Source organism: Varroa jacobsoni, unplaced genomic scaffold (genome assembly GCF_002532875.2).
Source record: "Varroa jacobsoni isolate VJ856 unplaced genomic scaffold, vjacob_1.0 scaffold_1214, whole genome shotgun sequence".
NCBI lineage: Eukaryota > Metazoa > Arthropoda > Arachnida > Mesostigmata > Varroidae > Varroa > Varroa jacobsoni.
This window is the reverse complement of record NW_019214116.1, coordinates 310,289-331,696: the sequence shown is the minus strand read 5'-3', so window position 1 is coordinate 331,696 and position 21,408 is coordinate 310,289. Positions and strand designations below refer to the sequence as shown.

The 21,408-nt window shown below is 39.6% G+C and overlaps 1 protein-coding gene across 7 annotated transcripts in view; it reads left to right on the top strand.

Moving 5' to 3' along the window:
- LOC111267737 (uncharacterized) overlaps positions 1 to 19,607 on the top strand; it is a 25,109-nt gene extending 5,502 nt beyond the window's left edge. The window contains exons 2-11 of one of the 7 annotated variants that reach the window (XM_022846183.2): positions 1,579 to 1,812; positions 8,644 to 8,789; positions 10,906 to 11,087; positions 11,764 to 12,427; positions 12,768 to 13,113; positions 13,496 to 14,233; positions 15,050 to 15,370; positions 15,714 to 15,826; positions 17,599 to 17,732; positions 18,457 to 19,607. In XM_022846183.2, coding sequence (XP_022701918.1) covers positions 1,579 to 1,812; positions 8,644 to 8,789; positions 10,906 to 11,087; positions 11,764 to 12,427; positions 12,768 to 13,113; positions 13,496 to 14,233; positions 15,050 to 15,370; positions 15,714 to 15,826; positions 17,599 to 17,732; positions 18,457 to 18,586 — 3,008 coding nt within the window. In that variant the 3' untranslated portion in view covers positions 18,587 to 19,607. Of the gene's footprint in view, positions 1 to 1,578; positions 1,813 to 4,266; positions 5,481 to 8,643; positions 8,790 to 10,905; positions 11,088 to 11,763; positions 12,428 to 12,767; positions 13,114 to 13,495; positions 14,234 to 14,989; positions 15,402 to 15,713; positions 15,827 to 17,598; positions 17,733 to 18,456 lie in introns of those variants that run through there. The other 6 variants (XM_022846182.2, XM_022846187.2, XM_022846184.2 and 3 more) reach the window with 6 other exon arrangements.
- The last annotated feature ends 1,801 nt before the right edge of the window (positions 19,608 to 21,408 follow it).

Sequence of the window (21,408 nt, the reverse complement as noted above, 5' to 3'; positions counted from 1 at the left end):
TATGCGCACGGCGCATACTGTGATTGACCAAACGAATACGTATGTCTGCATATATTTTCGGGTTGGATCTGATTTTGTCAGTCTTTTTTTGCTTGACGGTTTGCGGCGGTGCAGTACCCATCATCGTCGTAAATAAAAGTAAATACGTCCAGTGGATCGATCAACCTACTGCGATTATGTGTGGGTGACCGTTATTAGTCATTAAAATTATGGGGCAGGAAGAATAACGACTTTATCGATAACGGCAGTAACGTAACATTGAGGAATGCCTTACCCCTGTGTCTGGTTACCAAGACCTGTGATTTTTATTACGGGTGTAGTATAATGCTGTTACTACCTCGCACCTGCTGGTAAATAGATGATTCGGGGGGCAGGATTCAATAGAATGGCTATTTTTCAAGGCTTAGTTGTGTTGGTAACAATAATAATTACAGTGAATAACGGTTTTAAATGAGCAGTACCGAATGGAAATGATTGTGTGTCTATGTGTCAGGGAGATTTAACGCTAAGCAGATCCTGATATGCTTGAAGTATAAATTCGAGGTTCTTGCTGTTAGCGTGCTTTTCCGTCATAGTGTAATGGTAGTGTCTAACACGTAAAGCGGTTTGGGCTTGAACATGGGCGCGGAAAATGCATATCGTTTAGTGCTGCGGAGAGAAGTACAACTTCATAGAAAATTGTTTTTCTTCTTCTTCTAATACGCAGCTCTTCAAAACATTTTGTGTAAATACAAGCTTTTCATTGAATTTTAGTGAAATGTTGGTTAGTTCGTTGAAACGCGTTCCATGTTGATGATTTTAAGCACTAAAGTTTAACAAGCCTTTCATTTGTTAGGCATTGCCGAATCATTCAGGTTCTTAATGGCTTCTTGAAGAAAGATTTCTCGATGAATTATGAAATTGCAGTGTATATATTTGTTGAGTGGGAAGTATCCTGCAGAAAAAGTATTCTGCATTTAAATTCTCATTAAACAAGAAAAAATTAGATGGAAATATTTATTTGACGTTTCTCTTCAAATGATATAATATTTTATATAATTCCTTTATGATATAAGTATAGGGTAGAGACATAAGGTGGTTTCATTTACGTGCAGCAAGTAAATGATAAAAACAAAATTACGTTTACGATATTGCTATGCTCGCTAATTGTTTCGATCTATATATGCCGTTTGCATATGGGTATAATCATCAATCGCGTTTTTATTACTTTTCTCTCATAAATCAAGTGACGATACAATAATCAACTGTCCAGTGGTGTTCTGTTTCTAACTTTAATCATTACCTCAACCTTAACTTTAGTCTATTTTTACTTATTTCCTACTGTATCAAATAGAACAATAATCTAATTTTAATGGGTCTGAAAATCAAAGCTGAGACTCAATTCCGTTGATTTTTCGAAGGTACACAGTATACAGAATGGGCCGAAGGTTTCTTGATCGTTTTTTATTTTACATCTCTGTAATGTACACTATGCATATATACAATAATTATATGTCGAGAGACATTCGCCCCACCTTATATATATATATATTACAGCAAAGTTATACCATGGAAAATAATACCTGTCTCAATATTCAGGAGCACCGACTTCAGCAACGGTGGCGCCAGGAAAATCGTCTGCTAAATCAGGGGCCGCCGATGAAGCCATTATTCTAGCGCCGCCTATATCACCTTTGGATGAAAGCCGAATAGAGCAGGCTTTGAACAAACTGAAGGAACAACTTGGGAAACCTGAAACGTCGGGTGATGATGCAGGGTTCGACGGAGAGGACTTCCCAGAACAACAAATCAAGAGTTTCATAACAAACAAAAGTATGTTGAATTTGAGCGGATATGGAACATGACCCTAGGTTTTATAGTGACGCGTACGATTTAATGGTGTGAGGTAGATTTTTTTATTACATAATTTTATTTTTGCATAATGTAGATCAAGGGATGGGATTTTATTGGTTATTCATTTTGAAAAAAAACGTCCTTTGCTATTAATCTGGGGCATTACGTTGACAAAATGGCCACGCGTTTATTTGCGTGTTTAGACTGGCTTATCTTGACAGCATGTCTCAAAGGGATTTCGACATTTTTGTCGATGGTATGCAGTGAGAAATGCGTGACTCTCTTTCGGCAATCATTTAAAGATGCTGTTCTTTAGGTTACACCGCTGCAATTACCACAGTGAGATAATTACCGAGCCAGCGAAATTACATATCCGTTCTTGAAGGGCGTCGTGTGAATTTAAGGGTCAAGGCTGCTACCTGCAACTTGGTAGTATTATTAGCACAAAACACAAATTTTCCTATTTTTGCACATGTTTATTTATTAGTGAAGTCAGCTTATCTAAACAAGGCATATTACCTATTTTTGATTAAAGCTAAGTATAGCTTTGGGCTGACATCTGTCCCATCTGAGTCCAAGCAATTTTCATAAGTACAGTTAGCGTGAAAATGCATGAAAATATTGATGAACATGAACCCCACCCGTAGTTAGCTTTCAGGAAGTGTAGAAATCTTCCGAATACACAGTGGTATAGTCGACCTGTCGCACAGCAACGACAAATTAAATTTTTTACAGTTTGAATTAGGTTTTACGTTCCGCTATTCGCGTTGGCCCGGGCAGTTTCAAACGAATAGAAAACTGGTTTAGGGAAATTTTGTTATTAAACAATTAAGCCTGTATTATGAGAAACTTCATTGATTAATCGAAAATACGGATTCCCATTTGATGCTATTAGGAATAAACGGTGAGCGTTGAAAAATCAGTTGAAGTTAGTTTATTTGACCAGTCCAGATTAAAGAATTACAATAACTATATTGAAATCCACGGAAAACGGTGAAGTACGTGAGTTATGCAAAACCGAATCGTGCTTAAAGAGTTTTCTGCTCTATTTTGAAATGAAACAAAATTATTTAGGTTTATGGTCGTTGGTCACAGGGATAAACCCCTCATAGCCACTCCCTTGATTGGTTGTCGTAGATATCTTTTTACAGCTACAGCCATTTTCAATATTTCAGTGCATACAAAATCGGCCAGACCAAAAAACGGATGTTCCTGCTTCAGATGGCCCATTTAAAATCTGGCGCTCTCCTGATCGTTGTTAAGAATGCAATTGCGCCCCTATGTCTTTATTAAAATCTTTCGAGTCTTACCACCGTCAAAAGATCATTTTAGAGAAGAACGGTTTTTGCCATCGTATCCTAGCTAGAAATCTTCAGTACAACCAATTTAACAAACATCGTTCTTTCCCTTCAACCAAAAAAAGTTTGAAACGTAAAGCTTCGAATCCTTTGAACTACCTCTTTGACCGTTTCCGCCAAAAACCAACAACGGTGGCTCCTGTCAGTCTTGAAGCCAGTCGGCTAAGGCCTGATTCAGCGTGACATCCTATAACGTCTGCGACATCATTAATACCACCAATATGAAACACCTTCTGGCCTAGTTTTATCGTTGAATGGAAGGTGCCTGTATAGGCTTATTGCGTGTTCTGTTGGCGCCTGCAATAATTAATAGTATTTGTTTAATGTATATTGTACGTATTGTTTTAAAGAAGTGACAAGGTGTGGGCATACCTTTTAATTACTAACAATCGGAAAGAACAGCCCTGCCCGTGTTTTTCAATAGCTTTTCTCCCCTGTGCACGTCGAATACGGAACACCCACATTAGTGTCTCGAGTTCGGAGGAAATTCTATTATATTACAATTATTGCTATCCAAGCTTCGTAACCACAATAAGTTGTCAACTGCTGGAGTCACGCTATTTTAGCCCAAAGTCGATTCAACGTCCCAAGGTGATAACTGATCGGATCAGAGTGAGGAGTTTTGTCATTCATAAATCCACACCACGTAATCTCTTACGGCGCAATCGGTGTTCTTCTGTTAGACAATAGCGAAGAAAGCTCGGAACTGTGTGCGTTTAACCCTTTCGGTTAACATCTTACAACTTAACGGGAAGAAACTGAGGTGTTTCGCGGTTATTGTATGAACTATAAATTCTTTGTCCAATAAAAATTGTTAATCCTTTTACTCGTTACAATCAACCGTTGATGATGTTCAGTCAGTTACAGATCTCTTTATCACAAGCAAATCTTTCGAACTTCCTGCGTTTACACAGGCCCTTAGACAGGATTTGTTTCCTTGCCTTACTGAAAAGTTCTTTTCTATACTTAGCCGAAATACAATTTACTAGTAAAAATAAAACTTTTAATATCCTGTATTTTTTTATTTCCTTTGTAATTTTTAAATTCTTAACCATTTTGAAACGTTTCAAACGGAAACGAACTAAAAGATTCATAGCAAAATTCATCCCAAACATTGGATGAAAATCATATCAAAATTGCTTATAATGCCTTAACTAATGTGTTGTTTTCACAGAAAAATTATTTAAGTCTTGTAAGCCCGTTCCTGGTCATTTGTCGGTGATTAATTGTCGGTCCTTTTTATCGGCCACGATGGTGACATTTATTTATGAGTCAAAATAAAACCACCAGCGATATGCTATAGCTTACAATACACTAAAATCATAGACACTATCTTTACATTTTATGTTGGTACATTGTTATGTTTGATATGATATATAGTAATTAAAAACAATACTATATGTATATATATATGTATAGTATTGTTTTTAATTTTACAGTTTATAATATAAGGATTCAGTTAGGTTTACTTTTTTATTGTTAAGAACATTTTGCTTTACCGAAATGGTGCATGCCTGCTTCAGGTGGTAATAGAGTGTACGACGCTATGGACGTCTGCGTGTGCTATCATTACAACTTCTACAAAAACAAAAAAAAAACTCAAAAATATTTTCATTTGTATAGAGATAAATATATGTGAAGTCCACCCCGAAGATAGCGATCTCGAAAGTTTCATCAGTTTCGATCTATTTACCTATGTTAATATAAGCTTGATTTTACCATTATGTTTTCTATACAACTGCGAAACGCAATGGCTCCTGCATATGAATCGGGCATGAGCGTAACCTTCTTACTTGACTCAGTCCTCCGCGATTAAGACGTAATGGTCAAAAGCGTTTCGAAGATCCGCGAATAGGCGTTCGAGGGTGAGCGAAAACGGATAAATAGTTTTCCAACTCACTCACCTTCTCAAAAAGCGCGAGGGGGCGCTATCCTCTTCAAAGGATAATGCACCTTCCCTTGTTTCTGAAAAGTGTGAGCTCGCATAGTACAACTGCCACTTGTTCCAGCTGTAGAATTTCGTTCATGATTTGCTTGCCAGCTCTGAGAAACTTTTGGTGGTTCAATGGTTTTTTTTTTTTTTTTTTCTAAACGCGTAATCGGCGCCTTTAATGGCGGTCATTTCGTTTTGGATGCGTCGGAACAGATTCGGCTATGACTACGTAGCACTGTTGCCTGCTTTGGTTATATGTGAAGTATTTGTATGAAGGCGAAATGAGCCAATGGACTGGGTAACACTTGCCGTCGGCAAACAAGCCAAGGCCCGAAGCGTGATTGTGTAGAGCTTATGTACGCAAGTAGAATGATGCCATAAGATTCGTTTTTTAGCAACCATTTTTTGATATGTGTGAGAACAGTTAAACGTAGTTTAAGAGCAACAGTTACTAGCACCGTTAATCGTGTTCGAAATGTTAATTAACGTTATGTTTGCGTTAGAAATATCGGCAGTTGTGCCCCGAGAATTTTGAAACGTTGAAAAAATACACAATTCGGCTAGTGCTTAGTTCACTCCCCTAGCAGAACCGCATGCTGAAGTGTTAACGTGGCTACCAACAAGTAGAAATACACCTGATTTATTAAGGTATTGTAGATTTCACAGTTTAGAAGTGGACAAATTTCTGGGTGAACTACGCAGATTCGCACAAAGAAAGAAATAAACATGGCCGAGCACGCGCTCAACTGAACGAAGTTGGCCACTTTTAGAAACACGCAAAAACCACCGCTCTCTCTTACCTTGACCATCTGCTTACTTTGCCTCCTACTTAAGGAGGTGGAGCAGACGACAGAATACTGTCTAACAACCAACTGGGGCAGATAATGATGGTAAATCTTGTGAGAGCGGACGTATTTAAACTAGCTTAGTAGCACTCAGTCAGGAACATATAATACATACTTGAAATAACTGGATAGAGATTGACTTATTTTCCTAACTTGAGTAAATATAACTCAGCTCAAACGCCCCAGGCTTAAGGCGGTTCAGATGGGCCAACGATTGGGCAGTATAACCTTTTATAGCTCTTACTTTAATGGTTTAACGAGCATTTAATGATCCGTAAAGCGTGCTGAGTCTACTGCACATGTTCATAATCGTCTAAAGCAAAGTAATGAGAACCACACGGTCGTTACTTGATTTGAAAGGATACCATGCAACGGTGTTTATATAGATATATATATATATATATATTGCGTCAGTGGGTACAACTTGATTGTATTGTTAATTAGAAAGAAAGTATTGTTATTTCGGCAGATTTGAATGACTTGGGAATTACGGTCTGGAGGCATTGGTCATCCTGAGGACAAAGAAGATTATTTCTAATAATTACATAGTTATTTTTCTATAGAATATTAATTTGTCAATGAATATAAAAGGATTTTTTTTTAAATTTATAATTAATTCCGTTAGCAGAACCTCTTACCTAATCTTAGGCCAACTGGCGAGATACTTGCATGCTTCCATATAATTCGCCGCGAAAGCTCGTTTTATGACAGCATCAGCAGCTTTCAATCAGGTCTCCTAACTTCGAAAACTCGAAACTTTATGTGCAAGAATTCATTTCGAAGCTTACATCTTTACAGAAACGACGCTACACATTATACCTATGTGCACGAACGCCTTTTAATAATCTCTATAAAACCATTAAAACCAATATCCCTAAGTCAAGTTCCAAAACGCTTTTTGTAGTTTTCAGATAACAGCAAATTAACAAAATAAAAAATAACTTTACAATTTTTTTCCTCCCTCCTGCTTACCTGCGTTTGTTCTATTTCGTGTCTTGGAACGCCACCGCATGACACCTCGTCGATTTGTCATGCGAAAGATAACTAGTGAAAGCGAAAAAAAAAAGATAATCGGGGCAAAAAGGGACACGTACGGAAGTAGACCCCTGTTGGAGCGAACCAGTTGACTTTTACGCCGCTCCTTTCTTAACCTGTGTAGCGTTATCTGGATATTAATGACTGCTAGTAGCGTTAATGACGTGAAAAGGATGCCGCTTAATTTAGACGACAGCGGTGGCGCTTGCGGGGATTTCGAAGTACGAAGGCGTTTGTTAGCACCTTTTCAATACAACGTTGTAGGATCGCTACCCCAGAAGCAAGGTCGTTCCGTGCACTGCTATGTATATATATCTTATGCTAAAGGTCTGACTTTTTAACTGTAGCCTACGTCAATTCGCATTGTTTGTTCTACAAGGCCGACGTTTACTGTGGCTGTTATTTACATCAGTGTTACACATGGCAATGCGAATCTAAACAATGGTTACGAACTACAGGTGGAGGGCGGGCTCAAACGCGTCTGCAGCCATACCAATTATTTGGGGAATAAGCTTCTACACAGTTTTCATCTTTGGCGGCTCGTTGTTGGCCAGGACGTCGATCACGGTAATATCTGCCTGCAACGATGTTAAATCCCTGTGTGTTGATTCAATGATTCATTGGCAGTGACTTTACGAAAGTCTCATGGTATACGTCATTCACTAGCCGCTGAATACCTTGGTAGCAAGTGATAAACTCGCTATAGATGCCTGTATTTTTTCTTATATCACTGCGTGTATCACAGAGAACGAACAAGAATCAAGATAATCCAATGTCGCGATTCAGTTTTTTTCGTATCGTAATCATAGTGGCAGCTTTTAAGGAGGTACCTTTCCAGCAGCGTTTTAGAATCATCGTCATGGCAACTATTTCCGTTGTCTACACGCAGACGGATGGACCACATTCGTTTCCATACATTGTTGTCCCAGAGCAATACATTGTTAGTGGGAAGCATTTCAATGCGCGTTAATGATGAGCCATCGTCATCGAGCGATGCGAGCAAGGCGTCACATGAATCTGGTAGCGAAGAGATAGTAGTGGTACTCCACAAATTTGCTGATACACTGGTTCCTTTGCGCCAAGTGGAAACCGGATTCACGTAGAAACGCCATTGCTGAAACGAACCCAGTTAACACAAGCGACAGACGTAATGTTCTCATACTAGGCTGGTAACAACACGTTTGCCGGGGAGCTCTGCAGTTCCAGATATAGCCCTATCATGCCGCCGATATGTGACATGAGACAAGGGACCGTTTATCTTTGTTCCTCATCTTTGTCTTTGAACCTTGACTAATATGCTAGCAACTAGAACATCCGGCATGGCTGTCGGTACAGAGGAAATATTGTAGTTAGCCTGCCATTGCAAGGTGCCGGCATGCATTATAAACAGAAAATAGGAAAATCTTAACATACCCCTTCATTTCGTAAGATATGCATTGTGTACAATGTAATCATGATATATGGGAGAATCTCAGGTCTTGTCGTATCGAATACAGTTTGGCTTGTTACTATAGGAGCAAGCCTTGGTTACCATTATTGGTGAAATTTGGTCTTTGCAGACTTGCCTTAAAGCTTTTAAGTATTTTCCATAAAATAATTTCAATACCATTTGTCCTTAAACTTCGGACTTAAATTTCAGGCGATGCTAAAACGTCTCTCGATGAGGATGATAAGGAAGCGACGGATGCTACGACAAAAGACTCACTTATGTTTGAAGAAACCCATAACGATGACCAGAAGACTGAACAAGCAAGCCTTCGCGATGACGCAACAGATAGAAAAGAGGTAATCTCAGCCTAAAATTAAAAAAAATTCATCATAATTTAATTTTCTAACGAATTTATAAATGCAGTACCGTATCAATTTGCATATCCCAAACTAAACTGAAACTGGAGACCCACTAATACCAACTCTCTGGAAGTATCGCCTATGACTATGAAGTCAAGCGCTATTCTGTTTACATCAGGTATAGCGCCCACATCAACTGGGCATTCTAACGAAACTTATTGAGTGACTTATCCGGTGACCCTGCTTACCTGCAAATAATTTGTCTCCAACTCCGCTGAACTGAATACATTGAGATTACAGACGCAGGTTTGTAGCGTTCGTCTTTCTTACGTTCTGAATATGATCTTTTTACGAATATTTACGCCACGATCATCTGGTTTTATCTGCATAGGTATCGACTCCCTACAAATCACCACATTGATTCCATTTATGATCTGTTACCGCTCTCAAAGCAAATAAACAAAATAGGGCGGTGACTAACTACAAAGGACTGATGGGTGACGGGCACAGTCCTTCCACTTCTTGACTTCTTTCTAGCTTCCGATTCTCCTAGAAGCGTACATATAAATCCTTTTTTTACAACTATCTGTTAGCTTGAGTTGAATCGTCTTAGATTATCTGCCACGAAGATTTGAAGCATCGGTAAACCAACTAGACCATGATAGACAATACACAGCAAACATCTACGCCAGCCCCTATAATATTAGCTGCTGTAATCGGTCATTTCCATTCAACGGAACGCATCCACGATCAACTCCGTTAATACATCATTTTGAGGAAGTTGCATCCTGCTATAGCAATAAAAGTGCTTCAGAATAAGCAGAAGATGACACCGTCCTGATGCACGAAGATCTGCACGTTACACAATCTATTAGCATTAGTCCTAGTTATCGATGCATGGCCAATAAATCTGCTTTGATTATCTCTAATTACATGGTCGTCTGTGAAAGCGATGATAATAACGGCTGTTTTGTCGTTTCGGCATCGTCCGAGTTCTGTGTTACGGCAAAATAACGAGATGGCAGAGACAGAAAATAGAGCAAAGCGGCGTAGCTGATGGGGATTGACCGACTTCTCCAGCAGCTAACGCTCTTTCATCGATTTGGATCACTTTGGTAGCCACTGCGTCTTCTGCGTACAGAGTGAAGAGGAAGTTATAACAGAAAGTAATCTCCTATGGGATGATTGGTTCGATGCGAGGCAACATGAGGAACAGACTGTTACTTCTAATGACTGATAGAATACGCTGTGTGCTAGACACTTCGCGTGCCCGGCTTGGCGGCCTCATTGCAATTACCCTATTGCCGTAAAAATTAGAAGAAAACGAAGCTCAAAAGTGTAGCATACATATTTAGGCGGCCAGTGTTGTGATGTGATGGGTCACAGAGATATTCGTGCTGATGAAACTTTGGTTTTTCTGTATTTGAAGGGTGTTTTCTGTCCCCTACCAGCCAAGCTGCTGAAGAATAGAGGAAATTCGTTGTTAGAATAGGATCGAATTAAAAAATTAGCCAAATTATATCATTTTGTTATTGACTGATGTCCACAAATAGCGTATATACGTTGCAGAAGCTAAATTAACAAAGTGATAAAACCAGTCAGCAAGGATGTGGCTGTTCCGTACTTATTAAAAATTCAATTGATTTGCGGTGGTTACATGTACAAATTTTGGTTGCGGAAAGAGTTAGAACAACTTGTTTTAAATTATCGGTAGAAATCGAAAATATATTTTGCCTCTTCTTACTATAATTTTTGGCCTTACAATACGGCACAAGGCCTGCTAAATCTTCCTAAAGAGGTCTGAGTGAATTTGAGCTGCACACAATGGGTACAAATTTGGAAAGGCTCCTTTTCTCCCATTGGCTATTAAGGAATAAAATGCTTGTTTCGTACATTCTATTGCCACACCAACACATCAGTGTAACCGAATGACCCGAATAATGTAATGGGTTTTCTGAAGAATCAGCTAAGGAACCCAGGTGTTCACATTGCTGTACATTAGCATACAAGTTAAATGTCAAAAACTACTCGGTTCAGTTACCATTTATAATACAGTCAAATTTTAACGACGGCCTTTTATACCACGTAATTTGTGTTCTTCCTGATGTTGCAGCTTAATCCATTTCAAAGTTTGCCAATATCTTATTTGAAAGAAAGTGTCGGTGATGAAGACCATGAATTCTTCATTGAAGACCCACATCGAATGCACCACTTTGCGGGGCCGGCTTTCCGCGATGTATTTGACGAAACGGATAGTGAAGACAATTTCAGTTCCAACGATGACCTCATATTGAGGTGAGCCAACAATCACATAGTTTTTGATTTTATTTGCGTATCTGAACATTTCACAGGTCTCCTTAAGAGAATCGTAATTTCCTATTTCTTAGATTGGTATGCTCTTATAGTTACGTCCTTGGTCGCAGGCCTGCTAGTTCAATATATCTCATTGACATTGTGTTAATTTACTGCAAGTTTCTCCATCTTAACCACAGTTATGTGTCGGTGATCGAAACTTAGGTATAATTAATTAGGTCTAGGACGATATAAGAACTTGATATTATTGTTATTCTGTTTGATGTCCTCTTTTTACGTTTTTTACGCTAAACTAGTGCGATATTTATAGCGAGAATACGGCTTAGTAACATGTGCTGGTAAAGAAGGTGCCACAATATTATAGCCTCATACAAGTATATGTGTATTTTGTGTTCAGAGTGTTGTCTGCATCACCGACGGGATCTACTCTAGGTGAAGCCGTGTCATACATAATGAATACGAAGAATTTCAATTTGTGAAATTACTTTACTACTTTAGAACGCTATTATCTTACAAAGAAAAAATAAGATATAAACTATTTTATTATTAGTTATAAAAATATGTTATGTCAATCATTACGGTGAATGAAGGTTTAGTTCTGTTATATATACGTACATTAAAAAATCCAATGCTTTTTTTCTTGATCACATTTTTAAAGATCCGACGAGCTATTCAGTCGTCGCCCTCAAAAAGAATCTCGGTCTGAGGCCGCTAAAGAGGACGATGGTAGCTCTTTAGTCGAACCCGAATTAATTGTCCCTGAAATCTCTGACGAACCCAACATCCCAAACCGCGAAACTGTTGTACAAGAAAAAGACGTATTACATATAGACGCTGATGATAATCTTCTTAAGCCGAAGGAAGTGCACAAACATGTCGAGGAGCCTTCGTTAACCCTTTATACGGCAGAACTTACTCCCGCAGTAATTCAGGAGCATTCCACGGAAACTGTCTCTGCCGGCAGCTCCACTAGCTCTGAGCTAAAACCCACTCCCGAACAAGCTTTCCCGAGTACTGCCACCGCTGCGAGCACAAGCACAACATCAGAGACAGTTACAGCAGCACCTTTTGATCCTTTGCCCGCAAAGAAAAGGATTCAATCGGGAGCGCTTGATGGTGTTATCTTGGAGAAGGACAGCGTCATTATTTCCACGGTTCAAGTACCAAATTCTAAGGACACGGCGATCTCGGCTCGTCCTACACCAACAATAGTACCAGCATCTACGTCCGCTACAATTGAGAGATTGAGCGACAGTGAGTTAATCAATGAAACGACTCGAGCATCAGGTACCACGGATGGCCAGACTGCACGACCTACAAAGGTAAATATGCAGCTAATATATATATTATGTTATTACTATATATAAGCGTTTTGCTGGTACTGTTATTGAGTAAATAAAAATAAGTATTGATCTAAAGTCTGTTTGGCTGCACCGAGTGTAACAATCGTATTAATTCAATATTTCCTAAGTTCTCTTACTTATATCAAACTTATCTTCATGGCTACAGCTCTCTGCTTCATTCACGAATTCAGCCGATTAGAGCTGTTTGATGAATGACTAAATAGTGTCTGCTAAAGTATTCTAAATTAAACAAAAACACACTACGTATAAAATCAGCAAACCAAAGTTACATTTTGTCTTTATCTAAACGAAATTCCAGCCAACAACATCTGCTCCGTCGACGGTTCAAAAAATTCCTCAGTTCATTAAGCAGATTTATGAAGCGGCCACACATCGATTTCCCAGCTTTATTCACTCCGGATCGATGACTGAATACAGTTCGACCCAGAGTTCAGTCGCTATTCTGAATAAAACCGAGAGCCTGCCTTCAAACGACGAAGCTTTCGATGTTACTTCAACTGTTTTCTCCGCTGCCGCCGATGAGAGTTCCCCAAACGTGACGATTGGACCCCAACGGTCCCCTGTAGGATCTACTGGAGTACCACAGAGCAGCGACGAAGAAAATTACGGGCAAGGTGCAGGCACTTCCGAACATAGCACACAAGGTGAGTTGAGCCGCAACATTTGGCTTTGCGAATAAATATCCAAAGACTATTGGTGTGTAGTAGCTAAGCTGTAATAAATTTGTTGGAATTTTACGCGTGATTGATTCTGCTGCTGTTAAGCCTGCTTCAGCTTGGCCTACCCACTAGGGCTACCGGCAATCATCAATAAATACTGCCACGGGAGAGCCGATATTTAGATTTAACAAACAAAATCGTATTGCGAGCAATAGATATTCCGCGACTAGCAAGATCACCTCGAATTCCTTAATTGATCGATGATGAAGTCTGTCCTCTCCACTAATTCGCGCTTCGTTTACATGTTTGGGGGCTCATTGACGACCTCTACCTGTCAATCGACGTCGGTGGAATCGAATACTGCCAGCCGTAAGCAAAGCACGTCAGTTCGCTGTAGAGGTGTGTCTTTTCCAAAGACTGTGTTTACAGAGTCCCAGCTACAAGGAAGCGCCCACCGCCAAGTCGTCAAGTTGGCGCAATGGTTTTTTGTGGTCGAAAGAAGTGGCCAAAAGCAATAGTAAGAGCGAATCCGACAACGACTCTCTTATCACATTCAGCAGCGATGGTGATGTGGACACAATTGGGACTCTGCAGTTTATTGCCCCAGACCCACAAGGAAACGACGAACTGAATGATGACACCGACGACGATTACGAAAAGGACGATGACGTCGATGAGGCAAAACAGGACTCCGTCGTTGGCAAGAAGCCTCAGACGAACTCACCTAATGCTGGTCGCAAGAAGGTGCAAGCTCACGGAGGCAAAAGAGATCCTGACGATGACCCCGATAATGAAGAGCGTAACAATAATCCGATCAAGAAAAAAGTGGGAAACACCACGTCGAATATTAATTATACTGACATTCTGGCATCATTAACGCAAGACTTCTTTGGGGATCAATCAAACGACCAGACTGCACACATTATTGCAAAACCCATATCGAGGCTTAGTCTGTATATAATACCTCTCAATAAGAGCGGCAGCTTCAATAACGGATCGCATGCGGAGCTACGGCCCCAGACAAAACCAATTCAATCGCTATATTCAACGCAACTAGGGTGGAATCAACAGAAGTTAGCGGTACTGCATCGACTTGCGGGACCAGGTGCGATAAGCGCAAAGATACTAAAGTTTAATTGGAAACAAACAAAAAACACAAGGTGAAATGACTATAAATGTCCACAACTTAGCTTGAAGTACGCGACCTGCAATTGGATATGATGGGTCGCACACTAATGTGTTGGTCCTTTGAAGCACATTGCACCCGAACCAGATCTCAACGTACGGCAGCATGTTGTATTCACGGCAATACCTTCGTACCTGAACACCTCTAAATCAAATATCTAGGGTTTTACAGTTGCCGCTGAAAGTTGCTTCAGGCTGCTGAGCCCCAGCACGATACATATACAAGCTCTACTTATGTATCTTTTCGGGTCAACTGTGTCCAAATATCGGCTATTATTGGTGATCACCTACGAGAGTGCTACGCACATGCTGGAGGTGATGCATTCAACAATGCAGCAAACTCCCATTTCTTGGTGTACATGATTTATGGGCGGATTGAGAGCACGGTAGTTTTTGAAGTACAGGATTGCTGTACACTTACCGTTGCTATATTAGTCAATTTTTTCTTACAAACATTCTGAGTCTTCTTCACATAAGTCGGATAGGTTATTTCTACAGGAAGCTTTTAATAAACGACATTTTACAATAGCTGCATATCCTGAGCATCCACTTTGAAACATACGAATTATGTTTTTTTTTCTAAGGTATGAATTAAGCTTTTCTGTGCGTACCTGAATTAACTAACTTGTTCACTCTGCGTCGAATGTCATTCCATTTACGACCTTCGTAATTGAAGATTCAGCAGGAGCAGGTTTTATGCCTGAGCTTCAACAATTTTTATCTTCTCCAACAACAGCGGCACCAGCAGCTGCAGCTCCAGCAGCTTCCGAAAATGCCTCGTCGACCACTAATATTTCCGAGACGTCAACTCTAGGGCCAATGATTGTCCAGTCAACAACCTCAGCTCCAGAGGACTCACCAATAGGCACCTTAGTGAAGGGAAGGCCCTGCGAGGGCCAAGTGGCTACAAGACTGGATCGCATCATGGACCATTTCCCAGCTCGTCTTCCGGAACTTCACGAATTTAAACGAAGACGATTCCTGCGTGCCGCTGTAATCGGAGGGTTACATACACTTCGTAGTACGCAGCGAAATGTGACGTGCAACCTGACCTCTGGTAACTGCCATTGCCGAGTAGCAGACTGAGAGTACGCTATGTCTATGTTTTTTTTGCATATTTATCACTTTTTTAATTATCTGTTTACTATCATAAGCAGGAATAACCTTATATGATAGGACTTCAAAAATATCTGGTCCGACAAGGATTATGTTGTACTTTTCTTATTTCATCTTAATTATTATACAAAATTAATGATACAAAGAACAAGGCTCAATGTCAATAATAACCTAACTTATATGGAATACTCTAATTGTATTTTCATGCTCGTCGAAGCTTTTTCACCTAAGTTTATACACAGTTCCCATTTGCTGCCATAACATGTTTATGTATCTGCCAACAGGTACAACCTATTGGGGTTATCGTCTACGCGGACAGCTTGACGGAATTCTTAATCTCGGCATTACTGGTCTTCCTCGAATGTACCTAAGATTTACGGGACCGCTAATCGTCCGGGTAGGTATCAAATTAAAACGGGCTTGCATCTTTTTTCAACTTATACTATTGACAAGATACAAGTTCTACCATCGTTCATTCAAAATGGAATTCCCAGCAGTTGCTTGCTTCGGTCCAGCTACTATGAATTACACCTTATAACATAATTCAAGCTCCGGAAAAAGTATATAACCCACACCACGTAACGTGTGGCGGAGGAAGCTGGCATACATAACAAACCATTTAAAAAAATATGTTAAGGACATGCTCAGTTGGTCTAGGCTTACATGCTACGTAGCCAACAATTCTGGGGACAGATAGCTATGGACAAGGTGAAATATGCATACATGATGAACGCCCCAGTTAGAACAAATGAAGCTCCGTGCAACAAAGATGGAGTATGGTTACAAAAGTTTGTCTTTAGTGAAAATCCTTTTATTCTATGATTTCTTACCATATTCTCTGGTTAGTACAACCTATTTTTAGGTTATTTTAGTAAAGTGAGCAGACCCTCGGGGTCATCTCTTCGGTATAGAATCTCTTCGGGATTAGAAAGTTTACCTGATGTAGATCTTGCTAGACTTTCGGGTTTCTCCATCACACCTATAAAAGGGCGTAGTAATCATATGCCATAGTAGCCGCTTGTCAACGGTAGAATTGGAACTAGGGCAGTAAGCTCAAAAAAATGCGCATTAGCCATCAAAACCGCGCCCCTTCTAAAAGCTTGCTTCGCTCTGCTGAAGCATGTCTCGGTCTACCGCAATTATGTCCGGTGCAGCGTTGGTCCATTGTAGGCCGAGTTTGTGCTGGAAAATACAGACTAATAGTAAAGCTCGTCTGTAGCAGCATAGCGACATAGTAGCAGGAACAGGGAAATTTAGAAAAGAACCAAAAGGATTTCACGGAGAACGGATAGACGATCATGGTACGCTTCGATTTACGTCAGTGGTAGGAATGATTGGAGACCCAGGCAAACGATTAATACGGGTCTTCTTGGACGCTACCAGGGCACATAACAAAGCCCATAAAGACAGACTGTACAGACACTAGGCAAAGCGAACATTACGTAGGTTACAACGATTAGGTTGCTATACGAGGAAAATAGCCTGATCGCATGATACACAGAGGTTCCACTTAAAAAGCAACTCAAGTCAAGGCGATCTAATGCCGACGATTATGTTTACGCAATATGTATCATAGTATAAGAAGAGATTAGCCGGTAAGATGACCGAAAGTATCCAACATATGCTACTTAAACCGTTTTGGAAACAGGGACTAGGGTGAACAAGCGAATGTCCTGCGGGTTGCACGGACTTATCAGCAAATAGCAACTTTACAGGATATTGCAATAAAAGTGGGCACAAACTGCGACTGATATGTGAGCCATCCAAAAGTCAAAAGAAATTTTCTCAGTAATTGTAACACGTAGAAACCGGACTGCGTCCGACCAATTCAAGAAAGGGTACTAGCAGAAAGAAAAAAATGATTCAGATAGTCTAAGATCACGCTGGACCAGAACGGTAACTAACTTTTTCAACAGGAAAAAAGTAGGTTCTGGTACTTTGCCAAAATTTTAAGCACGAAGAGAACTTGGACCATTTGGGTGCATAGACAATATCGTACAATAGCACAACGACTCTAAAAGTTCAGGGGGCTTGATTGCCATTTCTGGGAACAGGATGCACTGAATTGATGAGCACGTTGCTCAGTCACATTTATAATCGGATATGCTATTTAGTTACAACAAAAAGACTTCTTAGTTACAATAACATTACTTTCATTTATATTACCAGGCCACGTTCAGCGCATTGGGTAGCGAAGATCGTCCAGTATTGGATTCGGTTGTGGTAGAAGAATCCCGTGTGGATGAAATCCATTATCAAAGTGTTCTCGGCTTTGAACAGCCGTTCGTTGAACGGGCTACGAAGTAAGTGGCAAGCTGATTTGTTAGTTGTATCGAAATCGAGACGTACTTCGCATGACAGTCATTCACACCATATGGGAATTTATTTCCATAAAGCAAGGCTTACATATATATATATATATATATATGTATGTCAGCGTCATTATGTCTAAAATGTGTTTTCGTCTAAAATGAAGACTCCAATGAAAGACAGGACATAGGGCAGAAATGCAAGGCATCTAGTGAAAATATAGCTGTATGAGTCTACTATAGGATGTTCGTAATAGATGCGTGTAAGGACTAATGCTGCTTTATTCGCCATGAAAAATACTACTTTCGTTACCATACACAGGATGGAGCAAAAGTAGGCCAGTTTGTTGGAAACGACACATGTCTAGCATTAGCAAAAGCAATTTAGATGTACTGTTACAAAAAGCGGAAGCATCTATAGTTAAAGCAGCATTTGCAAACTGCAAACCTCCTACAAAAAAACTCATTGGTTTTTTATGATGATTTAACCGCTGTAAGCTAACGTTCAACCGTCCCTTTTGATTAACTGAGAGACAAGGACCTACCATCATAAATATATGTTCATTATGGAACTTCAAAGGAAACAGTTTCACCGGTGCACCTCAGCACTATGATTTAACTCTGCCTCGCTGTCATTTCTTCATTCAGGAAGCTCGATATAAAGTAAATTTGCCTTTTTCATAACATCTGTGACTCTTTTTTATTTCTTTCCGATCAGGTACCTCATGCATCGCGCAATGAAAGAGGAGGTTGTTACCCCGATTACGGAAGCAATCCAAGACGAGCTGCTAAGTCCAAAAGCCGATAAGAGCAAGGTACTTCTATTGGATGACGCATCTCACCATTAGGTGACCAACCGGCTATTCTCGGAGGAATAGCTCGTTGTAAGTTCAGAGTAGCTAGACGATTGCCTCCCGAGGCGGTCTCCTTTTATAGCTTCGAATGACTCAACAAAATCTCCCGGCAGCTTAACGATATAATGTAGCGACGAGTATTCAGTACGCACTAACTTATTCGTATCACATGCACACTATGGCACATACTTAAAAGGTTCCTGTCAGACTATCCTAGTAAAAATGGGGAAAAAAATGATAAAGAACAAAACATCTAATTTTATGCACATGCGAAAAGTAGTGCGAACCAGTCATGGAGCGTTCCCATTTAAAATAAGTGAACGCTTATGTGAGTTTCGAAATATTGGAAAATTTCCGGAGAACGCACCCATATTTTCATTCTTATGAATTTTCGTTCTATCATATGTATTCTGCTTCGTATTGTCTTGTAAATACCGTATCTTACAAAGGCCATTATCTTAAGCATTCTGATCGCAGTTGGCAATAGCGTCCAAAAATTGTATAGAGGCGATATTCGGTTAGGAACCTCCGAACTATTGCCGATCTGACGATCAGTGGTAGCGGACAACACGTGTTCCGTTTATGCATCCCGTAAAATAAAATACGAGTGATTTAAATGATTTCAACAAAGGCCAACTATACGTAGAAGTCAGCGTCGGCTTGATTATACATCACTACTTCGTGCGATATACAAGCCCTTCAGATCAGTCCAAATTTACATTTGCTGACATCTTAACTTCGATAACTTGCCCGCCGGAATGAAATATGCCTGCATCAACGCCCCTAATAGAAATGATTCTCATACTTAACGTATGTTCGGGAAAAATGCGGTCAGGTATGACGTCTCTATGCTCTATTAAACTTCATGCACACCCCATCAATGTACACCCAAAGTACATCACATAATTTATTGACGGCCTCATGAGATGTCACTAATTTAATCATTATGTAATATATTGATGCGATATGTATCGAATAAAGATATGTTTTCCCGGCATGTTGTATTATGATTGTTTGTATTGCGATTATTCTTATGTATTTTAGGCTCACTACGTTACAACTTTCAGTTATTTTCCAAGTTCGCTCAAAACATATACTGTATACCTTCTGCAGATTGCTAGCGATAATAGCTGTCTTAGGTGTTACCTTCTTCGCTTATCAATCGTATCAGTAGGCGTCGCACACTTTAAAGGCATTTCGACAATCTCTTACTAAAAGAAATCATAGCCTTTATTGTGGGTGCAGTCAAAAGATCTCTACTATCAATGAGATCAACACGTTCCCGGACTTTCTCGGTATCCGCATGTTCAGATGTCCATCCCGTACTGGGGAGCACTTCAAGACAGGCCAACGTCATACACGAAACAATTTCGCTTCGCAATAAATATTTGCACTAAGGGCATTAGAGTAGACCTACACTATACAGCCCGCCATTATACATTCTTCTACTTTAAATTTAGTGCCAAAATTTTCGACTTAGATGTCAAAGACCCTACTGTTTCACATAGGTCCTGCGATTAATTTTCATTAAATCTTTCACGTCTCGCCAGCCTTCCTTCTAAGGCGGTGGGAACTGGGAGACTACCACCGCGGATCACAGGCACTCGCAGAACTACATCTTGAACAGAAAGCTTATATAATTGATTCAAACAAAATAATTACAATTGCAGAAACGTCTTTTCTGTAGTCGGTTGTATGCATTGGGACAATATAAATCAATCAAGAGTCACTACGAACGGTCTCGGTTATAATCGTTCAAATAATTGAACAGCTTATATTGGTCCGGTTAAAAAAAAATAGTAACATCACTGAAATAATACTAAAAATGCTAATAATATTTTTAAACAGATGGTGGAATTCCTATAACAATATAGAAGAGCATATTGATCAAGATTACCAAAAAAAAAAAAAAAAAAAAGAAGACTTGTAAATTGAAAAAATGTTTGTAGAATAGCTTAAAGTAACTAATTAATCGTGCACAAACGATCCAGGGATTTGAAAAGCTGTAACCTCAAGCTGTGACAGAAAAAATGATTTATTCCTATCGAACATAATAGTAAGGTTTTATAGTACCTAACAATTTTCGCCTTATATACAGCGTTTTATGAGAAAAGGCTGGTGTTAATTAAGTAATTAATAAGTCTTACAACATGTTTACCAATGTTAGCTGATTAGAATTATTAATAAATAAAGCAAAAATAGAAAAAAATTGACTATCATGATGTCCATTAACGGCCAAAGTATAGAAATAATGACCAATGGTTAGATGATTATGACGATGGTATTTGCGAAACGAAACATGGCGTTTCTTCTAAGATATGCAAGAGGGTGAACAAATGGTTGAAGAAGATTAGTCAGGGCTTGTTGAGTTGTTCTGTTCGATAATATCGTACTTGCACAAAAAGTAAAGGGCTAAGTAGTAACACGAATAGATTAAGGCGAACATCTAGATAAACAGACATCTCTCATTGACAAATCGTCGATAACACTAATTACATTGTATTAGTTTCAATTATGTGTAAAGCTTTAGATTTTCTGTATTCTTACCTGCTATGGGTGTACCATCACGAAAGGGGGTATATCATCTCTAGACGGGCTGTTTTTTTTGACTCGTTCGTCGAAACCCAGTGCTTCCTGCTATTGGGACATAAAACTTTAATATAGAATATAGACGCGTGATAGTATAATTTCGACAGTTGGTGTACAACTCCGCGTTGCATGCTTAAATGAACCAGCAGTCTCCAGCAATAGTTAGCGTCAGCACCGAACCTGAACACTCAAAATATCTACTTAGAACGTACGAGTAGGCATAATGT